Source organism: Phytophthora parasitica (genome assembly GCF_000247585.1).
Source record: "Phytophthora parasitica INRA-310 unplaced genomic scaffold supercont2.4, whole genome shotgun sequence".
NCBI classification, from domain to species: Eukaryota; Oomycota; class Peronosporomycetes; order Peronosporales; family Peronosporaceae; genus Phytophthora; species Phytophthora nicotianae.
The window spans coordinates 2,515,354-2,537,840 of NW_008648990.1; the positions used below are offsets into that span (position 1 = coordinate 2,515,354).

General features: G+C 54.5%; 6 protein-coding genes across 6 annotated transcripts; 2 read left to right on the plus strand and 4 right to left on the minus strand.

The window, feature by feature from the left end:
- The first annotated feature begins 840 nt into the window (after positions 1 to 840).
- PPTG_03683 (hypothetical protein) lies at positions 841 to 2,086 on the plus strand. The gene has a single exon (XM_008896366.1). The coding sequence runs from the start codon at positions 1,053 to 1,055 to the stop codon at positions 1,986 to 1,988; it is 936 nt and encodes a 311-aa protein (XP_008894614.1). The 5' UTR covers positions 841 to 1,052; the 3' UTR covers positions 1,989 to 2,086.
- A 621-nt stretch (positions 2,087 to 2,707) lies between these two features.
- PPTG_03684 (hypothetical protein) lies at positions 2,708 to 5,123 on the plus strand. The gene has a single exon (XM_008896367.1). The coding sequence runs from the start codon at positions 2,855 to 2,857 to the stop codon at positions 4,943 to 4,945; it is 2,091 nt and encodes a 696-aa protein (XP_008894615.1). The 5' UTR covers positions 2,708 to 2,854; the 3' UTR covers positions 4,946 to 5,123.
- A 309-nt stretch (positions 5,124 to 5,432) lies between these two features.
- Positions 5,433 to 10,665, minus strand: PPTG_03685 (hypothetical protein; the record flags this gene model as incomplete). Its single annotated transcript, XM_008896368.1, has 2 exons — positions 5,433 to 10,114; positions 10,185 to 10,665. The coding sequence occupies 2 exons, from the start codon at positions 10,663 to 10,665 to the stop codon at positions 5,433 to 5,435; spliced, it is 5,163 nt and encodes a 1,720-aa protein (XP_008894616.1).
- A 1,006-nt stretch (positions 10,666 to 11,671) lies between these two features.
- PPTG_03686 (hypothetical protein) lies at positions 11,672 to 13,804 on the minus strand (the record flags this gene model as incomplete). The annotated part of the gene is made up of 1 exon (XM_008896369.1): positions 11,672 to 13,804. One exon carries the CDS (start codon positions 13,802 to 13,804, stop codon positions 11,672 to 11,674), a length of 2,133 nt encoding a protein of 710 aa, XP_008894617.1.
- Positions 13,805 to 14,361: 557 nt separating this feature from the next.
- On the minus strand, positions 14,362 to 17,229 carry PPTG_03687 (hypothetical protein). Its single transcript, XM_008896370.1, has 2 exons — positions 16,968 to 17,229; positions 14,362 to 16,904 (listed from the first exon to the last, which is right to left on the minus strand). The coding sequence occupies exons 1-2, from the start codon at positions 17,137 to 17,139 to the stop codon at positions 14,659 to 14,661; spliced, it is 2,418 nt and encodes an 805-aa protein (XP_008894618.1). The 5' UTR covers positions 17,140 to 17,229; the 3' UTR covers positions 14,362 to 14,658.
- A 323-nt stretch (positions 17,230 to 17,552) lies between these two features.
- Positions 17,553 to 22,026, minus strand: PPTG_03688 (hypothetical protein). Its single transcript, XM_008896371.1, has one exon. The coding sequence runs from the start codon at positions 21,991 to 21,993 to the stop codon at positions 17,641 to 17,643; it is 4,353 nt and encodes a 1,450-aa protein (XP_008894619.1). The 5' UTR covers positions 21,994 to 22,026; the 3' UTR covers positions 17,553 to 17,640.
- Between the last annotated feature and the right edge of the window lie 461 nt (positions 22,027 to 22,487).

Consider the following 22,487-nt stretch of genomic DNA (forward strand, 5'->3'; position numbering starts at 1 on the left):
AGATCGCCGCGAGATCTTGTCATCTCCCTGACACCGTTTCTGCAAGCGATCTCAAGACGAAGGCTAACGATACCCTCTCAAACTGGCTGAAAGAGGCTAATAGCGTGTGGGCTTCCCGTCGCGGCGAGTTCTGTGTGTGAGCTACCAACCACGCCTATCTAGATGTTCCTGACATTGGACCCGAAAAATCTGCTGTTGGAAGATCGTCGCCTAAGTTGAAGCTGTACAAAACCCATGACTGCAAGGTCAATTTTGGAAATTCACTTGAAAAGCCCGACTATTTAGTACTAAATATCCTGATTTCGGTGAGAGGCCACCTGATCGATCTGATGTAGGCTTTGAGGTGGACAGGCTCGCCGAAAGACGAAGATGTTTCGGGCAGTCAAATCAACTGGAGTATAAATGCGTCATGCAGCCATTTCCACAAGATCGCAGAGAGACACTAGGATCATCGACAGGATTTGTAATGCTGAACTCGCAACTTATCATGCTGCTCGCCACGCGCATCGGTGCGGTGGTGTTAGATAGCACGAACATTGTGTGCTGGATAGGCAGTATTGTCGTTCCTATTCCCGTAATGAATTCATATTCGTATTTTTAAAAGAAAAATGGAGGCTAGCAAAGGTTCACGAGATCTTCAATGTTGGAGGCACTACAGTAATTCTACTGCGTTCTCATTGTGGTCTTGCTCGCGCTAAGATCATTGGTTGGAGTCGTGACGACAGGGTGAGCTCAGCCTTTTCACCTTCCGACATGACGGACATCTTGTGAGACAAAGAGGACTAAATTTTGTGCAGTGGGGGGTTCGCGTTTCCGTTCGGAATGGTTCAGTTCGATTGTGTTGGTCAGTCCAAGTCGGGCACGAAAGACGAGTTTTGTCCGCCATGAGCAGGGCTCCTGTATCTTCGACTTTGAAGTTGCTGATCATTGTCACCTCTACGTCGTGGATATGTTTCAGTCCACCGCAACCAATTGGCTCGTTCAGTTTGCAATTTTCCAGCTCCTAACGAAACCACACCAAATCGAACCTACCGAATCCTTTCGAGTAAACCATGGACCCGCTTTCATACAGCTACAAGGTCGAAGAGGACTACACCGCCATCCAGTCTCCTCGACAGATTGGGCTTGATGCTCCAGCCATCCGACCGTATCAACTGAAATCCCCACTCCTTCGAGAATGCCTCGCTGAATTTCTAGGAACATTCATCCTAGTTTTATTCGGGGACGGAGCTGTCGCGCAAGTCACACTCAGTGAAAAAAGCAAGGGTAACTACACCACACTTTGCCTAGGATGGGGAATCGGCATCCTATTCGGCATCCACGTCTCCGGAGGTGTGTCTGGAGCGCATATCAATCCCGCCATCACCACTACACTTGCACTCTTCAAACGCTTTCAATGGCGCAAGGTCGTCCCGTACATCGTGGCGCAGACGCTCGGTGCCTTCGTAGCCGCCTTCCTCATCTGGGCCGTCTACAAACCTCTCTTTGACGTTGTTGACCCAGAAAAAGCTACCACTCAGGGGATCTTCGCAACGTATCCTTACAGCAGCGACGTATCGGTGGGCACGTGTTTCTTGACGGAGGTGGTGGGCACTGCTCTGCTATTGTGCGGTCTTTTTGCTATTGGCGACGAGCTGAACAAACCCGCCAACCCGTACTCGCAACCTAGTGCGGTAGCGTTGCTCGTGGTGGGTATCGGCATGGCGTTCGGTATGAATACGGGTTTCGCTTTGAACCCTGCGCGCGATTTTGGCCCTCGGTTGTTCACGTTGTGTGCTGGTTGGGGCTCCCAGGTGTTTACTCTGAGGAATGCTTACTTCTGGGTCCCGATCGTGGCTCCGTTGTTGGGTGGTGCGATTGGCGCGGGTGTCTACGTTGGTTTAGTGGAGCACCACCATCCTCGCGAGTACTCGCAGCAGCAGGAGGGTCAGTTTCCGGATCTGACGGAGCGCGTGGATTTGATGAGTACCTCGTCGTACAAGCTGTAGATAGTTTTTGGATGTCAGTAGGCAAGGCAAGAAATAGCCATAGTGTCCTTCACAGACTCACATGTCAATACAAATAGAGCACCAAACTTAGCCGAGTTTGTTGTTGTTTCACAATTCTATTAACAGCGCCAACTTTGAACAATGAAGCAAAGATTTAGATCTTTCGCGTCATCTAACGTGATAAAACACTGCACCAATATTTCGGTGAGATCGTGAGCCTCATGGAATCGTGTCAGACATAACTTCTAGGATTCAGCGAGGGGGTCGACTCTCTCACCTCTAAGATTATCCGCGGATTTCGATGCCTTGACAGACTTGGTCTTGGTCTTAGCCTTGCCGACCTCGGCGCTCGGACCTCACGACGATGCGTTCGTTTTACGAAGTACATGTATATTTATCATCGCTGAAGCGTGATCGTTTTGAGGTGAGCCACTGTGTGCCATCCTTTACGGTGCCTGTCGATTTCAAGAACCGGGAGTTGTAGGACTATTATAGCACATGCCCCAACTGAAGCGCCGATGGCAGCAGACTTTGACGACAAAATATTTAACTGCTCAAGTGCCATGGGTTGGCGATACAGAGTGACCGTCGGTCACTGCCCGCAACTTGTTGAACAAGATGTGCGAAACCGCACAGGAGTCACTGAATTGCTACAGTTGCTCGTTGCGGATACCTTTCAGCGGTTATGCGCCTGTCGAACCAACCGTAGTTGACGCCGGCGTGGCACCCGGATCAAGGTGATTCATCACCACTGCCTCATCCGGTCAGGCTGCCGGTCACTGACTCGCCGATGTAAGCGCTTGCCCTGTTCGGTGGGGCAACCACAATACGATTAACGCTTGGAAGCGCATACCTCTTTTCCGTCGATGCCGTCCGGGTACACTGATACGCCAATGTTGGAGCGTGTACCCAGCACCGACGCGACCAGCAGCGGTGTCTCCAAGCCGCAACGCATCCGCTTCCGTAGCAAGGCGCGCAGTGCCACGGCGTCGTCGCTGTCGACCTCCATTCCGTTCTCAAGTAGCAGCAACGGCTCAACACTAAAACCAAGAGTTCGCGTGGACGACGACGAGCTGTGCGCCCGTGCGGAGGTGGTGGCCCGCGCGATGGACTTCCGCGGACTTGCGGGTTCGAACGAGTCCACCTGCAGGTGGATTCTGAACAAGTCGCACGGCACCTTCACGACGTACGCGCGACGGCCGGCCGCGACCGCCGCACGGGCGGAGAAGACCCGGTTAACTCAGCAAGTGCTGGCAGCTGGAGAGATCCGATGCCACTTGCAAGAAGTGGTGAACGTGCTAAACACGACGAACGACGTTGATCACAACGCCGTCATGAGCGGACTGTACCGCAAGGATTTCATCTACGGATCCGTCGTACACGTCGTTCCGTCCGATGTCATTGATGACAAGCCGAAACTTGTGGAGCTGCTGCAGGAGGAAGAATCCGTGACGACGCGCGTGGCGGTGAAGACGGGGGCCTTTGTGCACAGCAAACTGTTCTCACCTAACGAGCAGTGGTGCTTCCTTGAGCGAGCGCAGCACATCCGCGCGCCGGTTGAAAATTCCGAACACGCCAACCTCAATTCCTTCACACTCACAATGAGTTCACTGGACGAGAAAGAGCTCGAGGCAGGTAAAGTGAGCGCGCACGGTCGCGTGAAGATGCTACACGACCTGAACGCTGGGTATCTGGTCGAACAGCTGCCCGGTTCCAGATACGTTCGCGTGATTTTCTTCGGGCAATTCAACGGCGGCCTGGACAAGCCAGGACAGGCTAAGAGCTCTCAAATGCGAGCTCGACTGATGCGTCTAGCTGATGGCGCTATCCGGTTACCAGAAATCGTGCGTCGTCGCCGGTTTGGAGCACAGACGATGGCGGACCATGCAGCTTTCAGTGCAAAAAACTCGCATTGCACCTGTTGCACGAAGTCATTGCACCTACTTACACGTAAACACCGCTGTAATCTCTGCGGTCACTTTGTGTGTGATCGCTGCTGGTCGGTTAAGGAGATGGAAACCCAAGATACTCATCGTATCACACCTGTACGCATGTGCTCGCGTTGCATGGAGTTTGTAGAAAACGGAGACTATTCGGCGGTGAAGCCCAACTCATTAGGGAAAATCCAAGTGAAGCGAGACCCCATCGATCACCCTCCATCTAACAAAGCGTTGGCTCGATTATTGCAGAAGGAGCTACGTTCGTCATCCGGCGCCCGAAAGAATTCTGTGCGTACGGTGATTCAATACCTGATGGATCAGGAGACTGAAGGCGAACAGGAACGACAAGCCCGATCGATTCGTCTCTCGTCTGATAGCGCTGATCAAGAATATCTGGATGTTCTAGATGGAGGTCTGGAAGTTCCTTCAGTTCCTTTGTACAAGTGTATTTTGGCCAACGCCACAAAGCGGAATTACCCCATTACGATGCCCAAGACTGCGGCGAACGGGTCGGTTCCAGATGCCCCGTTACCGTTGAACGAGAAGGAGCGGCTTGCTGCTATTGCTCGTAGTCGGATTATGGACCTGGAAGACGCGTCCGAGCTGGATATGCTCTGCACTTTGGCCGCCAGCCAATTGGACTGCAACATCAGCATTGTGACTGTAGTCACTGCCGACCAAATGACAGTCTTGGGGTCGAATAAGGAGGATCTGAGACGAGTTACACTTCCACGTGAACACTCGTTCTGTCAACACACTGTGATGACCTCGAAGCCGTTGCTGGTTCCTCATCCAGAGGCTGACGTTCGTTTCCAAAACATCAACGGACGTACCGCATTCGACGTGAGATTTTACTGCGGATTCCCAATTGTTGACGAGAGCAACACAATGATCGGTTCGTTCTGCTGTATGGACCAGAAGACTCACGAAATGACTCAGTCGCAGTATTCGGCAATGAAGAAATTGGCTGCTGCTGCGGGACTTGTGGTACGCTCCAAGAAGACTGCCTGTGTCTAAGAGCATTCAAATTATAGATCGCTATTGCAGCATGTGGAATTGCGCTAGTGTTAACCCCGAGCTCGTAACTTAGTTACATGCATTGAAGTATTAAAAACACAAACGCCTTGCGTAGATTAATGGATCAGCGATATCTAACTGTCTGTCATTGCCAAATTCAGTTCATTCTAATGCTCTGGTCTCCAAATTTATGGTTCCTTTTTGATTCATTGGACCCAGCAAGAATTGCTGATCTTCCCTACAAACGACGTTCGACGCTTCGAAAGTGTATTGACAATTTCAGGAAGCTTGTTCCTCGAGATGTGTTTGACAAGCCGCTTGGGTCTGCGTAAGAACGTGTAAGAATCGCCTCCCTGTGTCCAGAAGCTGCGTCAGCGTGGCAGAACCGCTTCAATTGCTTGGGTGGCATCCCCCGTCTAGTGTTACAAGACACTCAAACAGATCCACAAACCTTGTTGTAGTCGGCATGTTCTCAACATAATTCTAACTAATGAGACTGACGCTCCCAAATATCCATAAGCTCTAAGCAGAACTCAGACAGTCTTCCGCTCAGCAGCAACCGCTGTACGAGCTGTCGCACCTCCAAGTTGGACGACGAAATGCAGCCGCATAATGACGGATACATCTCCATAATACTACGCGGCTGCATGTCCACCTCCAACGCGCTAGTGAGCAGCACCACCACCCTCTCGCGTGCAGCTACGACCTGAGCATCGTCGGTTGGTCGCTGGTTAGGGCCGTCTAACTCGGCGAACCGCATCAGTGCCGTGTTGCAGCACGCCACCAATCGAGCCCGTGCGAATGCCGCCAGCTCCTGGTCCGCCATCTGAATGCACATGGTGGTCAACTGCCGCACGCAGCACCGAATCATCGCCTTGTTGTGCTCCACGGCGTCCACGCCCGAGCACAGCAGAGCGACCAGGTCCCCAATGAACGCCTGATATTGCTGTCCGATATGGGCCTTGATATCGCTGCCGTCGCTGAGCAATGCGATCGTGCTGTCCGCCACACACTCGAGCACGCTCAGTACCAACACTTCGTCCTCTTCCGACTGCACGCACGACGGGAATTTGCCTCCGTTCGGCTGCACGAAGCCCGCGATCGTCTCCAGCAACGGTCTCCAACAGGCTTCAGCCAGTCGCACAGCCACAAGTCCGCTTGAGATCACGACCAAGAGCACACGCAGCGCGTGCTTCCACAACTGGGTCGCCGCCTTCTGCGCCGCAGTCATTGGCTTCTCGGAATCGGAATCAGGCGTGGCAACACCGTCGAACATCAAGAACGGCTGGATGCAGAAGAGGACAGACAAGAAACGCTGCTCTCTGGCCTCCTTTGATACACTCGCATACAGCTTGGCTAGTGACGTTAAGGCGTGACGGGTAAAGAAGACAAGGTCCTTGGTGGACGACTGAGTCACGTAGCCTACAAGTTGGTCCAGCATCTTCGTATGAACCTCCGGGTGAGACGCGAACGAGCCGCACTCTTCGAACGCGTTTAAAACACGCGACTGTAAGCTGTTCGTCGTGATGTTCGTAACCGCCTTGGTCACTGCTCCATTGCCAATAGCTGGTGTACCAAGCACGTGACGGGAAACCAGCAGCGCGAACAGATCCAGCATCTTGTCGACGTTTTTGACATTCTTGAACTCGTACTCTTTGGCCTGGAGATACAGCGCCACCAGCACAGACACCACAGCACTGGCGATCTCCTGTTCTTCGTCTTCTTTCCAGGGCAGCGCCGGGTGTTCGTCTTTCTCCGCTGCAATCTGTCTCTCATCGCACAGATGCAGTAGCTGGCTGAATGCCTCCTCCCACAGCGCGGGGTCTCGATACACTGGGGCAGATGCCGCACGTCTCAAGTTCGGAGGAGTTAAGCCAGCCGACGACGGCGCAGATGAAGACACGAGAGCTCCCCCGACAACGCGCATGCCCACACCTGCACGAACAGGCTGCGACTGCGCGATGTGGTCAAAGTCCCCCGCTGAAGACACTTGCAGCAACGTTTGCAGCGTCTTGACAGCAGCCAGCACCACCTCCTTAGGCATACCGAACGCAGCATTCAGCGCTACGTGCTGCAGCAACTCGCGCCAGATGGAAGCAAACCACGACGTGTGTTGCAGCAGATAATGCCAGTTGATCTCCAACACACGACTGATTCCAGTAAGCATCAGTACTCGCGACTCATTCCACTGTTTTTCAGCGTTATCGCGTGAGTGGTGCAGCATGTAATTGGCCGAGGTCTTGGCCGTGTCTTTCTCCAAAGAACGTGAGCTCCTCCGTCTCTGAGTTTCGCATAGCTTGGCTGCTAATGGCAAAACCGTCGAGTTGATGAACAACTGCCACTCGTTCAGCTCGAATTGAGCGCCGTACGTCACAGCCGTACCGAAAAGAGTGTTGATGGCGCTGTTCCGCACCTCGGCGCGTTCGTTCAGCGCCACGGAGCTAAACTCGGCGAAGATGCACCCCCACTGTCCCTGATTCCGCTTGCTGGGGTCAGTTTCTCGTGCTTTCTGCTTGCCAATCACATCGGCCACACTCCAGAGTTCATTCACCGCTGTAAGACTAATGTTGACGTCCTTGGCGTAGCTTCCAAAGCGTCCAATACACTTGATACAGTCTGGCAGGTAACTGCTGGGTATGGACACCACCAGGTCGTCGACAATGAGCCGCAAACACTTGAACGCCAGCACCTGCGTCTTGCCGTCTCCGATCTCACACGCTTCCTGCACTGCAGATAATATCAACGGCCATCCAGCGCTAATCAGGTGGCCACAGGCGTTGAGCATCTCCAGCATCCCGGTCAGTGTACGGTCTCTCATGTCTGAACGCGCCAGCTTTAACAGCGGTACAAACAGCTCTTGCTGGTCAAACACGTGCGGAGATACTGGATTCTGCTCGTTTCTGGCATCCAGAACCTCCATCGATGGCTTCGCAGTAGGCGACACGCTGTTGACGACGTTTTGCAAGGCGTTCTGCATGAGTTGAAGGATGCTCTCCGTCGTGAAGACTTGGAACTGGTTCAGTTGAGGGAACTGCGCTGCTGTGAGTGGAGGCTGAGGCACGAACGTGCTCATAAGCACCAGCTCCCGCATAACCTCTTCGAAGCAGCGTTTACTACTTGACGCCAACTGAGTGAGCATCCGTAACGCGAAACATGGCATGAACGTGCCTGAGCCAGTGAGTCCCACGCCCAAGTAGCTTTGGTAGATCCTCATGTGATGATTACTAGCAGGACTGGGTGTGTCTCCCTCGTCCACTAGCGTCCAGTCGTCAGTTGATCCAGTGGAGTCAAGCGTAGATTCTGCGTCTCTGTTAGGCACGGGCAGACCCACTTGTTCCCATGATACCCTTCGAACAGCAGCGAGCAGCTTACGTAGCGCTACACTACTCAGTTTCAACGCATCACGGAAGAAATCCACGATCGAATTACTGAGCATCACGAGCTGCTGTTCCACGTCTTCGTTTTCCATCCGGAAGGCGCTGATTCGGTAGTTTTTGGTCGGGAGTTTCTGCTGTCCGTTCTTCAGCTTGGGGTCTGTGAGTCCTACGATGATTTCGAAGCCCTCCAAGAGCACACACCACTCGATCTGCGAGAGTTCCTCCTCCATGACATGTGCAGCGCCGAATAGCGCCTTCATCGCATGCACTTCACGCCAACTGATGACCACAAGACAGCTCTCTCCGTCGTCCGTTGTTGCTTCGTCCGGGTAGTCGTTGGATGCGCTACTCCCAGAGCCCGTGGTTGATACCGATCCCTTCGAGTTGCCTCGGATTCCCTCCGGTAAAGGGAACGAGAACCCGCATAACGCACGTAAACAAGTCAGCACCACTTCATCCATCTGTTTGCACCAAATTTCTCGTGCACTTTGACTCTGCATATTCGCTCGAAGCCGCGACGCCACCGTGGCTAACACGTGATACGACTTGAGAGACATTGTGACGAGATCCACTTCCCGACAGTGCCGCATCACACAATTCATAGACTGGACTACAGCAGGAGCCACCACGGCAACACACGCCTTGGCCAGCTTCTCGCATATCTCTTCGTTGTCCGTGGATCTCGACAGCTCAAACACCGACGCAGCCATGTTACATTGACACGAAGCAGCCACTCGGACAGCCATGAAAAACTGCTGCAAAACGGGCGTCTCTTGTTCATTCAGAAGCTCGAGACCTGAACGTGGCGTGGCTCCGTCCGGGCCTTGGGGTCTGAAATCTGACGGCGGCGATGTCATGATCACCGACGACGTCGTGCGTGTGATGGCAACCAGCACACCGTCCGGGTAGCTCACCATAGCTGCCACCATATCTGGCTCTAGACACACGCGATTGAGCACTTCCAGTGCTAACAGCACAGGCCACGTGACGAAATTCACCCCTCCGGAGCCGCTGGCTGCATTGGACGTACTAGCGTTCGACGAACTCGAGTGTGTCAGGAAATTCTTGGCTTCTTTGAAATTCGCAATAGCGTTCGCAGCGTGAAATTTCGAGTCCGGAGACTTCGACGGTGTGGGCGGAGACCTAACATTTGACGCCTCTTGGATAGAATACGTCCCGGTCGCGATGATTTCCAGCAGAGCGTGCAGTATTAAAGCGCACTCTTTATCCAGGCAATCAGCAAAGTGACACAGCAGTGTGCTGGCCAGTCGCATGCCACGTACCAGCAGCGGGAAGAACGGACCTGTAGCACCGTTCGTGTTGCTGCTGGTGATGGACGAGTTGGTCGGTCCCATGATTCCCGAGCCTGCAGACCCGCCGTGTTTGTCGTTGCAGCCCATTTCCAACACTGACTGCACTAACGGAGTCATTTGCTGCTTCAACACCGCTTTGAACTCGATATCTAGTCGAAATAATCCATAGTGTGACGCCAACACCGTCTCCAGTAACTCAACCCCCAGAGCGGCGCTCATGGGTGACACGGCTGTACGTTTCAACCACATCCCGTTCTCCTCTCGACTCATAAAGCACAACTCTTGGAATAATAGGACGCCCACGTGTTTGGCCTCTGGACTGGAATCTACCTTCCCGAATGCAAGGGATACTATCTGTCGGATCGTCATGGCCGCTGTATTGCCCACCATGGAGCTGGCACTGCTGCTGGTGGCGTGCAGGTGGATACAGATCCACACGGCCTGCATGACCATATCTTCATTGCCCACGAGCTCGCTATCTGCAGAATAAAACCCATATATCATGAATAAAACCCAAACATATAAAAATAAAAAAAAACAATATCTGACCTGGAGGTGGGATCTGAGTCTGGCCGTCCTGCGTCCTTACTTGCTTCTTATTCTTCTCCTCGTATGCCAATGTCATAAGCTGCAGAAGAGTTTGTAGCAGCTTGACCTGCACATCCGCGTGTGTGTTTTTCTCAGCTTGGATCTGCAGGACGCGCAGGATGCTGCCTACACTGGCTGGTTCGATGGCGTCCCAGCTCACTAGGCGCTGGATACTGGACAGTGCTAGCACCAGGATCTTGTGAGAGGCGTTTGTGTGGTTGCATGCCAACAGGAAGGGCCGCAGAACGCTCTCGCTCTGAAACAGACTATGACCCGGACCGGGCGCGCGCCCCTCCACGCGCAGCAGCGCCGCGTACTGTTGCTGCAGAGCCGGGAGCGCCTCCAGCGCGCGGTCCACGGCCTCCTTCACCACAGGATATTTGCGCTTGGCCTCGGCCCGCAGCGCGTGCAGGTCGGCGGCCAGCTGACGCAGGAAGTCCATCGTACGTGCCGTATTATTAGCTCGTTGAACTGGGGGAGCTCGAAAGGGACCAATCAGATGCCACCACCTCAGTTGTGTAGCGATTGTGTACAGGACAGCTTGAGTGCGTTTCAGTACCCAAGTACACGTAGTCAAGTGAATGCCTTTGCCATGATAGCATGATGCTATGTTGATCTAACTCTTACAGGTAGTTGCTGCTGTTGTGGATGGACGAGCATGACAGATTAGTTGTAGCACAAAAAAACAGTGATTGCTAGTGAAATTGCGCTGACTGGTAGTTCCGCGCGTACGTAGCTGAGGTGATGACTTGTACTACCAATGCAAACTCTGCGGGTACGATGAATTGCTCGTCCGTCAGGAAGCACAACATTCTCAGAACAACGCATTTGCTAACGTACGCGCCTGTTTCAACTGCATGGAGCGTGTGGATGACACCTTGTACGACTCCGTTTCCGGCGGACAACAGTGATACGTTGGAGCCCGACAGACCACATTAATGCTCCGGGGTCTAAAGCAGCTACCAAAGTGCTCATGCGCTTGCTACGAGATATTCTCGTGAACACTTCATAGCCTGAGCCTGCTGCTATGAAAAATGTCATCAAGTATATCGTCGAAGAGGAGCGGAAGCCGAGTCGCGGTTGACCGCGAGGAATGCTTGCTAGCACTCAGTCACCCTGCGTGCCCCCTGTCTGGCTGTCTACTCGCACGGACCAGTGGCAGAGCGAACCCCCTGGCTTATAGTGATTCAAGTGCCGGCGCTCTTTGTTTTCATTTCTGACAAGGAACTGAAATATCTTGGCGTTGTGCAACGAGCTAGATTCACGGAAGTACGAAACCTACCGGAGTTGGAGCTCATCTGCAATCTTGCTAGAAAATAACTGGGACCTCGTCGTCATGCTCACCAGCTACCGGCTCTGCATGAATTCTACTAAGCTGGTGCAACGGAACTTCACCACTGTTGATATAATTTACTTTTGTCATTTACAGGAGACACATCCATCGACATCTAGCTCTCCAACAACCGCGACGCCCGGCACTCCATAACTCGATTCACGCCTTCAGCAAGCGTAGCCATAAGTGCGTACTGAGATTCTGACACATCACGCGTTTCACCGGCGTGGACGCAGCAGAACGTTCCGACTGCAGTTGTGCCTCCATCTTCCGGGTACGTGATCTTGACTGGAAACCCGAAGTAGAAGCGCACACCGTCACGACGCACGAGATTCATCGCAGTGAAGCGTACGTCTGCCTCCGGGTGTCGGACAAGCAGCGGTTCTCCAGTCATAAGAGTGTGGCCACAAATGGCATGGTCACGCGGGAGTTGGGCTCCTCGCCAAGCAGGGTCGGTGGACGCCACGACGTAGCACGCGCTTGGACCAAACATGGTGACCAGTGTCGCGTCACACTGCAGCTCTCCGCGTGCGATGTTGCACAGCAGTTCTAGATCTGGGAGATCCATTACGTGCGAAATAATATTCGGGTGAGTGTCAAGCCACTGCAACCGGGAGGCTTCATCCGCCGGTACGGGGTGACGGGATATAACGGTGAGTTCTTTAGCGTCGTCCACGTCTTCAGCATCTTCAGTTTCGTCGGTATCGTCAGTATCATCATCAGCATCGTTGATCATATCCGTATACTGCAGTGCGTACTGACGACCTGTAGTGCCTGCTAGTGGAGGTTTCTCCTCATCCTTCGGTGTCATGGGGCCTTCTGGTGTGTCTTCAGGAGCTTGTTTCGTCTCCGTAACGTCCTTCATCTTAATCTCGTCCGAGAAGCCTTGTTCCTCCGCCAATCGACCCAAGCTCTTGGCCAATTCATCCGAGTCAGCACGAAACTTGCTTTTCTCCTCCTGTTTCGGACTGAGCAGGTGCTTGATGACCCGAATAACTACCGGTTTCTCCTCCTGAGAAGCGTCACCAAGTACCTCGCTCAGTACCCGCGCGATGACGGCGCTGGGCGGCTCAGCCCCGGGGCTATCAGGCTGAATAGCACTGGACGGTGACGCACTGCCGTTCGAAGCGCAGTAGCTGTCATAGTCGGCGTCATCTACGCGCTGCATGCAATGCTCGCACAAGTGTACAGTCTGGCTGTACTTGATACCCTTGCTTGAAGCTAGTGACTCGTCCGACATCGAGCCTCTGCCGACTGTGCACACACAGCGTGCGCAGACGAGAAAGCCACAGAGCTGGCAGCGCTTGGGGCCACGCGCGTCTTCCTTCGTCCTCCCTTCCGTGCTTCCTCTCTTGCCGCCGAACAGACTCTTACCAACCTTGACGCGGCGCGTGCAGCACGCGCAACGGGAGTTGCTGGGCTGCACCTTTCGCAGATCAGCGAGAACCTGTGCATCCAGTCGTCGTCGACGCACAGCGACGTTGAACTGTTTGAGTGTGCGTGCCAACTGCACGACCCGGCCCAGTACTACCCCGTTCGACGCGTCGTCTGCCTCCTCGCGATTCCTCGCCATCATGAGCCACCGGAACGGAGAGGGTCTACCTGAGCCGGGGATCGATGCCACGTGCGCGCAAAATGTGACTCGGACGGCGCGTTTCATTCTGCCCTGCCACCCCTTCCTATGTGGCTCAGCCGTGACGAGGTAAAGCGCCGAAAGTCCCTGAATATGAATCACACTGGCCGCTTGAGCCTTGCCGGTGAACACGTCGTCCGGATGCAGCGATGCCAGCGTGACGGTGAACCCCTGCGCCTCGTTGTTGTAGCACGACTCCAACGACTTGACCGCACTGACGAAACACCATTGTTCGTTGCGCGCCAGCATGTGGCGTTTCACGAACGTGGCCGTCCGGACCGACACGTTCTGCGTCGTGATCTCCTCGGCGTGGTGCACGATGGAGCCGTAGATGAAGTCCTGGCCGACCAGCTCACGCATGACGCAGGCGTAACGGTCGCTCGTGGGAGGGTTCAGCAGCGCCTGCATCTCCTTGAGTGAACACTCGATGACGGACGTTGCCGTGACCACTGTACCGTCAATCGAGCGCTCAGTGGTCACGCCCGCGGCTTCTGAGCGGCGGTGCTTCAAAGTTTCTAGGTCTATGCGAGCCGCAGCCTGTGCCGCCACCTCGGCGAGCCGTCGGTCGCTGGCGCGCACGTATCGACGCAGATCGCCTCCACCGGCGTTCATCATAATTGTTTTTTGCGCACGTGTCAAAGTCCAGTTGTTCCTCGCCAATGTGGGCTGATCGCGTTATGACTGTTTAACCGGATTACCTCACACGAACGATAGGCAGCCAGGACGCCGTTCAGCCAGGACGCCGTTCAGCCAGGACGCCGTTCAGCTCTGTCAACTTCACCAAGCCGATAGTAGGACGTCAAGAGAGACTGTCGCGATGGGGAGGGAAAGTCTGCTGTACGAAGGCAGGGCGGCAGGTTGCGGAGACTTTTCAAAGCGTCTGACGTGTGGTCTTGAACCGACTGGCAAAATTGTTGAGCCGCCAGCCAATCAGTGGCGGCAGTACATGGTCTTGTTGAAGGCGAAGCGTGGAAAGCTCTGCTAAATACTCGCCGCTGCTTCTCAACTGAGACTCAAGCCACGGGCTGCCCGTCGGGCATGCCGCCTGTGAGACGTTGCGAGCGGGTTGGTCGGAGCCTACAGCTATCGACGGACGGTTGTCTTGCTAAATGGACGTGGGCAAAACTCCTGCAACTTATGGAGGCTGCATTTCAAGCACCACAAACGAAGACCCGGTCACTACATGTATCAAGTTTGGTTCGGGGGAACATCAAACTCAGCGTGCTCGTGCGTTTGTAAATGATGTCTTAGGATAACATTTCAGAGACAGCTGAACAGGCCTGGCGACACTATGGCTAGCTTCGTTGTTTGCTGTGAGTGTTAACGCGAGCAGAAGAACACGCGCATGTGCCGACGTAGTTTCGTTTACCGTACACGAAATATATTCACAGCAAACCAGCGAGACGAGCCCGTTACCGTTGCCCTGAAATGACTCAAGTCGAGTCAAGGTCTTGACAGAAGTGTCGATACTACGCTTCGAGTATGGTCGCGTTTTCGGCGACAACGAACTCCCAAAGCTGTTGCAATTGCAATCCCTCCTTCTCAGTCACGGGCCAGCGCATGAATACACCCGGTTCACCCCAAGGCGCATCAACCGTGACAGTCTGGCCGGGTGCATATTCCTCCCCACTCCACAAGTGCTTGTACGTGAAGGCCGTCGAGTTGACCGCTGCGCCGTGACTGTCGACTTGAAGTGGAGGAAGGTACACCTCGACGCTGGAAGCTGACAGATCGTAGACGGGGGCCACGTACAGAGCCTCGCCAAACCAGAAAGTCTCATCAATGACGGTGCTCGCGACCGAGTCGTTTGGCGAATACACCATCGGGTGGCGAACGAGAGGCCAACCGTTCATCTGGTACTCTTCCAGCAAAGCCAACCGGTACGGCTTCAAACTTCGGAACAAACGAGCATTGTAGGCGTGATAAGCTCGCGTCGTCTCGTTCGTGTAAGCCTGGACGTTCATCTGAGGGATATTACCTTCGTGCGTACGGAAGGCCGTACCGCTAAACGCGCCGAGCTCTCCCCAACGACCAAGCAACGCAGCGTTACGAGTGATGTTGCCTACCGTGGCCAATGTATTCGTGTAGCCACCGATGTCAGAATGAGTCTGTGCAAAACCCGAGGCACCCACGTGAAGAGTGCTGCTGATAACGGCGCGCATGCCGTCCTCCCGAGATTCGTCAATGTTCTGGTCACCCACCCAGAACAGGTTCGTGTGTTTGGCTGAAAAGGTACCAGCGCTACGGTGGAAGCCGATAGTGTCGTTCTCCAGTCCCAGTTCAGTCACAACATCGCGGAGAAGTGTTGCCCAGACGGTCGGGTAGTCATTGTGGAAAACGCGCGAGTTGACCGTACCGCCGGACAGACTGACCGAGTCGTCCACAGACAGATACTCGCCGAAATCTTGCATCATGCCGGAGATCGGCACCGAGTAGTATTGCTGCTTCACAAGCTCCTTAAACCAGTCAATCGTTGACTGGTTTGACAGATCCAGCAGCCCAGCGTCGATTCCAGGCCCGCTGGTGATAGTCCATGCGCTGCCATCGCCAGCCGTGGCATTGGCAACAAAGCGTCCCTCACTGGCTGCAATCGCATAGAAGCTCGTATTGTATCCCGTGCTCTTCGTGCTCACGTTGGCGAGGAACGTGTTGATGTAGCTCATGGTACGCACACCATACGTGGATTGCAGGTGGGGTACCCATTTGGCCCACGTCGGGTACAATGTCGTGTCGGGCTCCCAGTTCCACCAAAGTCGGTGGAGTGAGATGCCGTACGCACCCGTCTGCAGCCGTGTACCTGACCAATCCTGTAGCCACACGCTCACGAGTGGCATGTTCGCGCTGAGTGCATTTTGAATGACTTCCTCCACGAAGTCCTGCCCACCTTGGATGCCCAAGATCGCTCCATCATGAGACCAATCAGGCAACTCCGGTTGACGGCCAGTGACTTTCGTCAGCGCGTTCGTCGCCTCCAGCAACGGGTTACCCGTGGCAGTACGACCAAGCCAGCCGTTTAGACTGGAACTCTCGTACATGATCTCCAAGGTCGTAGTCGAGCCCGTAGCGTGATCACCGTCCGTGATGTTTCCGGCGAGATATCCAGCCGCAGTGTCCTCGAACGCCGAGGTGGCATTGCTCGCTAGATCAAAGAGAGCGTACTTGGTTCCGTCCAGTACGACCCAACGGCCAAGCGAGGACGTGAGAGAGCCCACACCAGTGTACGTCGTGAGCAGTGAACCACCTGCGAAGGCCCCCGAGATAGAGGCGTTCTCATTGAGATACGTGGTGACGGGTTCCTCGCCACGGCCGACGCCGCCTTCACGAGTCCATACCGGCACACGCCACCCGCGAAGATTGCCGATTCCCGTTTGTTCACCCAGACCGAAGAAGGACTCGTCTTTTGGCGACTCGTAGGCGATGTAAACGTTGTCGACATTGTCTCCAACAACGCTAGCATTAAAAACCAACGGCTGCGAGTCATCGCCACTCGACGATTCCAGTGCAAACGATAACGACCACGTCCAGTCCGAGCAAGCAGCATCTCCGAATGAGCCACTAATGTCAACACGGTCGGAGCTTGATGAAATTACACCAGAAATTGTAGCAGTCTGGCACGGTGCTCCCACATTTTCGCTGCTCAACTGGAAGTTTCCCGACGCCTGCGTGATCGTTGTGAGGCCCGAAGACGCTGAAATGAAGGTACGGTCCGACGCAGCTATAACAAATGCAAGACACAGTTTAGAAACGTGATTTGGTCGACGCATTCATCACGACTTACACTTCCAGACTTGGTCTCCGGCACTGTTGGCAATTTCTACAGACGACCCATCCGTGTCGACGCTAACAGTAAAGGGCCCCAGAGGGTAGTCAGTGGTGGCGGCGCTGACTGGCGACGTGCTAGAGCCTGCGATCGCTATCGCTGATAGTGCAGACGCTAGACGCGGGAGCATTGCGACGGTCTTGCGGTTTCTTCTAGCTGGCGGACGTTTCTGCTGTCTCACACCAGACAAATTGAAGAATGGAGTTCGCTGCAAAGGACAAGATTCCTAGTGCGACGGGAGGCAACCCAACACCGACGCGGGTTGCTTACGCACGCATTGGCAGCAACACCCAACTTGAAGTTCCTACGTGAACGATAGGCAAGCTTAACGGAGACCTTCCCAAAAAGCGCATAAGAGGGTCGACGCACGTGGCCACCTTGCTGACTTGATGATGCGGTATCCACCACGAAAGTCTTTTGTGACGGGCCATGCACATGTCCTGTACATCGATCAATTGATGTTGTCCAGCGTCGCAGGCGAAGGTGCTTTAGCTTCGCGGTTCTCATGTTTTCTTGTGCTAGGTGTTCGGCTCGTTAAAGATGGGCGGTTGAACGGGTACCTGTATACCATTTTGATTGATTATCCAGCCAAGTGCTACGTTTATTATTGATTTGCTTTCGCCTTGGTGAATCACCCTACGGCTTGTAGCTCTCCTGTCTTCGGTTTACCACTGAACATGTGAGCGAGTTTGTCACGCTTTCGCAAGCCATCCGGCTTCACAAGACGCTCATAGGCTACGTTTGTCGCCTTTCGAACGGCTTCTTCCTGCTCCGTCGAAGACCAGAACACCTCTGTGTCCACTACTTGGGCCACGATACTTCCGGAGGAGGAGTCCGATGAATGCTGGCTCAGTTCACTGGAGCGACGTTCGTCCTGCGCGTTGAGCACCTCGAGTGCCATTCCAATGGCGTCCAATTTGCGAGACGGCTTCACGTCGCGTGGAATTTCGCCTGGATTGCCGCAAATCGAGAATACTGGTGGACAGAAGCCATCGTAGTGCAGCGGTTTGTATGGCACAAATCCCTTGCTCTCGTCTCGAACAGGTTGCACCGCCAAATACGCTTCGAGTGACAACTTGACTGTGTGCTGCGAGTCGAAGACGCGAGCGAGTTTCCTTGGATCGACGTCACATACCATCGCTTCCAGCGGCAGATGGGAGTAGAAGGAGTCCACAGCAACGTCGACGGCCCGGTCCGGGTCGAACGAGCGTACCAGGCCCTGCGCGTTGGTTCGGATGACTGGTTGAAGCAGTTGCTGGAAACTCGACAGCAGAGACTCAATTGTACAGGTTGTCGGGTCGATCGGCGCGATTCCCACGCCAACGCGCTGGCACAGGCGAGCGATAAAGAGCTGTGACGGGTGTGATCCGCAGACGGCAACAGGCTTACCGGCCATGAGCCCTTCAGCCAAAACGTCGGGCTCACCCCAGTGAATCGTAGCAGTCACATGAGCGAATAGCTGCGCGTACGGCAGGTCTGTATCCACGAGATAGACAAACTCGGACCGATACGGAGAGCGAGCTGTGCTACCTACCTCTTGATCTTGAACGATGATACGCATGCGAAGCTGTTGAGCAGCCAGCTCAATTTTCCGCACCAGATCCTCAAACGCACCGAACGGCAAGTCGCGCGTAGACACACCGAAGTAGATGACCGGCTCGTTACTACTCGAGGACGCGAACTCGGTCAACGCTCGCGGTATCTCTTGAATTTCTAGACCGTCTTGCAACGTCACGTGTCCAGTCACGGAGAGTTCCTCACCCCAGTCCAGAGGCTTCGGAAGCATGACCGGATTGTACAAGTACATGTGCGGCACTTCCCACTGGACGAGCGGGTTCGGTCGGTCCAAACCGCTCGTGAGTCCGATGAACGAGCGGAATTGGGTCAGAACATCGGCTACGCTGCCGTGATTCAAGGCTGCATCGACGACACCATGCGACAGCAAGTTGCTGTATCGAGGAGTCATCATTGCTGCTGCCTCACGCCCTGCCAGTGAGCTCAGCACGTGCGGGAACTCGAAGGTGGGAGACAGTGGATCGAGGCTGGCACATTGCAACGGGATACCAAGACGCTGTGCCACATGTATGTGTCCGAGCAGCATCGGGTGCCACAGCAATGCGTCGGCACGGAAGTGCTCGCCAGGTTTGTTGGGGCCACTGCCGTGTGGATCTGATCCGTACGCGGCAGGCCAGAGCGAGTAGATAAGTTCGCGAAAGGCTTGAAGTGCTCCGAAGCCTGATCGACCTGCTTCAGTGTTGAGCTGGGCGTTGTAGATCAATTGCGCACAGTCTTGTACGCTGTCGGGTGCACCAGCCAGCGGATAGAACTCAAGCCCAAGTGCGACGATCTTGGGTCGGAAGCACTCATTAGCAGCCAGACGCACCCGGTGGCCGTGCGCGGCAAGTTTCAATCCGATAGTAGCGAACTGCTTGATGCCGTTATCCCACGTGCCAATGGCAGCCAAACAAATGTTCATGGATGGAACGAGTGGTCTGATGTTCGAATTTGTTCGTTGTGCTTGCAGCGCCTTGCCGTGCTGGAACGCTGCGAATTCTCTCCACTGAGCAATACTGTCTTTGTCAATGAAGTCGTCCTCAATGTTTGGGACGCGGGATTCCACATCGACTGACCCATGCGATGTGAGTCGAGCCTTGCACAGTTTGATACCAGGTTGGTTGTGCCAAAGAGAAGTCTGTGTACACGACGGATGCTTCGGACTTTTTGAGCTACCTGGGAATAATGGGTTGTCCCCGGTCAGCCGAGCACTCTGCTCTCTCCGAAGGTTCAACGCAGCTTGATATCTCGCACGATACTTGCCCGCCTGGTTATTAATGCTGTGGAGCATTTTCTTGCGCTTCTTCTGGCTGGCGAAGATCACGCTGTCAACACAGTTAGCCTCCGTCGACGGGGTATGGCTGTTTGCCAACCCTCTCTGTACGCCGATGACAGACATGAAGCGACGATCAAGTATACTCGAGTGCTTTTGTTCGCCTTCTTCTCGGTGCGCATTGATGTGGCCCGTGACAACACGATCAGTAAAATGTACAAGTCCGAGTGTCGGGCGCACGAGGAAACCACCGACACCCTTCAATGTACCAATAGCTCCACCTGCCACGCCGTTCTTTGAGTAACCTTTTACAGGTTCTCGCACCAGACCGGTATATGCGCCAGCGAACTCATGAAAAAACGCACCCGTGCCAGATGAAGCACCTGCAAGAGTCGAGTCCGGGCCTCGTGCCGTGTAGTCCACGCAGTGATAACTCACCATCTTCTTGCTCGCGTTACCAGGACGCTCACTCACGATGAATGCGCAACGATCGCATAACTTCAGACGATCACGAACGCTCCAGCGAGTGGCAATCCGTTCGTGATCCAGGTCACAGAACATTTCCTGCGTCGGCAGGTGTCGATAGAAGCTGCGTACCGCCTCACCAGCTCCGTCTTCGCGGCGCATGACATCTCGCAGGTTCAGTGCTCGAGCGCGCAGTGCCGGATCCATGAGCCCCACGAACGCCTCGCGCAGCTTCTCCGTCGTCAACTGCGCGATTGGACAGGGCTTGACACCCACACCAGCCTTCACCACTGCGTGGCCCCAGAACGGCTGATCTCCGAAGAACGGCACGATGAAAGTGGGTTTGCCGGCGAGCAGACCTGCAGCCGTCGTGCCGGCGCCGCCGTGATGTACCACCGCACACACCCGTGGCATGAGCCAGTCGTGCGGACAGTTGCCGATGAAGAAGACGTTGTCCGGGATGTCAAGGTCGCCGGCCATATCACTCCAACTGGACTGGATGAGCACACGTACACCCGCTTGCTGTGCCGCCTCGACGATCATCTTGGTGGTGGCCAGCGGATCGGCCAGCACCATGGACCCGAAGCCGACGAAGATCGGGCCACCGTCTCTGCCCAGGAACGTCTCCAGCTCTGACGACGGTGTGTAAGAGCTATTGGATCCGCCGTTCAGAGTCACGGTGCCGATGACGTCGTAGAGGTCTCCCCAGTCTGCCGGTTTGGGCACGAGCTCCGGGCTCCACATGAAGGCGTGCGGAATGTGGAGGTCCAGTAGAAGGTCTCGGCCGCCGTCGCCGTTGCGGATCTTGCGCAGTTTGAGCACCTTGGTGCGGAAGTCGTTGATGAGGCCCTCGGTTCCCTGCCACATGAGCAGATCCACCATCTTGTACGACAGGTAGTTGGTCTTCTTGAGCTCATCCGTGTAGGGCATGTTGGCGAGCGGGTGTGGGAAGGCCATGGTGGGCACCCACGGCTGTGGAAACATGATGTGCAGCGGCACGCCTAGACGCTCGGCGACGTGGATGTGTCCGTAGGAGACGGGGTTTGCGATAATGGCTTGCGCCTGGAACGGCTTACCCGGTACACCTGCGCCGCCTCCGTCCGGGTCGGGGGCCGAGACGGCCGGCCACGTGGAATGTACGATCTCTTTGATCATCTCCTTATTGCGCGGCACGTCCTTGGTGAGCGTCTCGATCTTGGTGGGAATGAGGTGTCCTCCTGTCTTGACCATATAGGCGGCCAGCTCCTTCGGGTCGCCGCCCAGCGGGTAGAACTCGACGCCGTGACTCATGACGAAGTCTCTATAGACGGCGTGTGTGGCGAGTCGCACGCGGTGTCCGTCCTGTTGCAGTCGTTGCGCGATGGCAAGAAATGGCTGGACGTCTCCTCTTGTTCCGACAATGATGATACAGATGCGCATGACCGGCGGGCGTTGAATGCTGGCCCTGCTGACGGCGACGGCATTAGGTATATATGTGTCGGCATTGTCGACGAGCTGTTGTGTGTGTGTGTGGCAGTTAATATCGCCGGTATGCGCAGATTGGTGGATATCGGCGACGCCTTCAGCGAATTCAAGTTGGATGCGGCCGTCAGGTCCGCATGCTGCGACGGCATAAGTTTGTTGTTCATGGTTTTCCAAAACTGTGCCCCGAGCATCGAAGAGGATAGAGTTGTTGAAGCTGCTTCGTCGCATTCCGCTGGTGATGCTGAGCCGAGGTGGAGAAATGGCGAGTGAGGTGTGATTTGTGACTACACGGTGCAGTACGACTGACTCGAGGACGAGTGGTAAACATAGCGAAACCAATGTTTCGTCGTGCTGAACAATCATGTGATATCGGATTTTCACGCAGAAAACAGCGCAAATACAGTGTTTTGAAGCACTGAGCTTATCCTGGATAGAGTAGATAATCTATCGACACAAGACCACTTCAAGTGAAGGCCCTCCGTCAATGTCACACGCAGCAGCTTTTTTTTTAGGATACAATTGTCTTCATCCGATGGAAGACTTGATTAGGGGAAAATGACCAAATCGGTGTAGTTAAGTAAAAATGTATTTTAACTGCCGACTCTACGCAGTGCAAATCATCATGTGTTCCAACAAAATGTTGTACACTGATCGAGTCATGACAAAATAGCATTAATAGATCTCAAAACCAATTTTTACATATTCAGCTGAAGTTTCGCCAA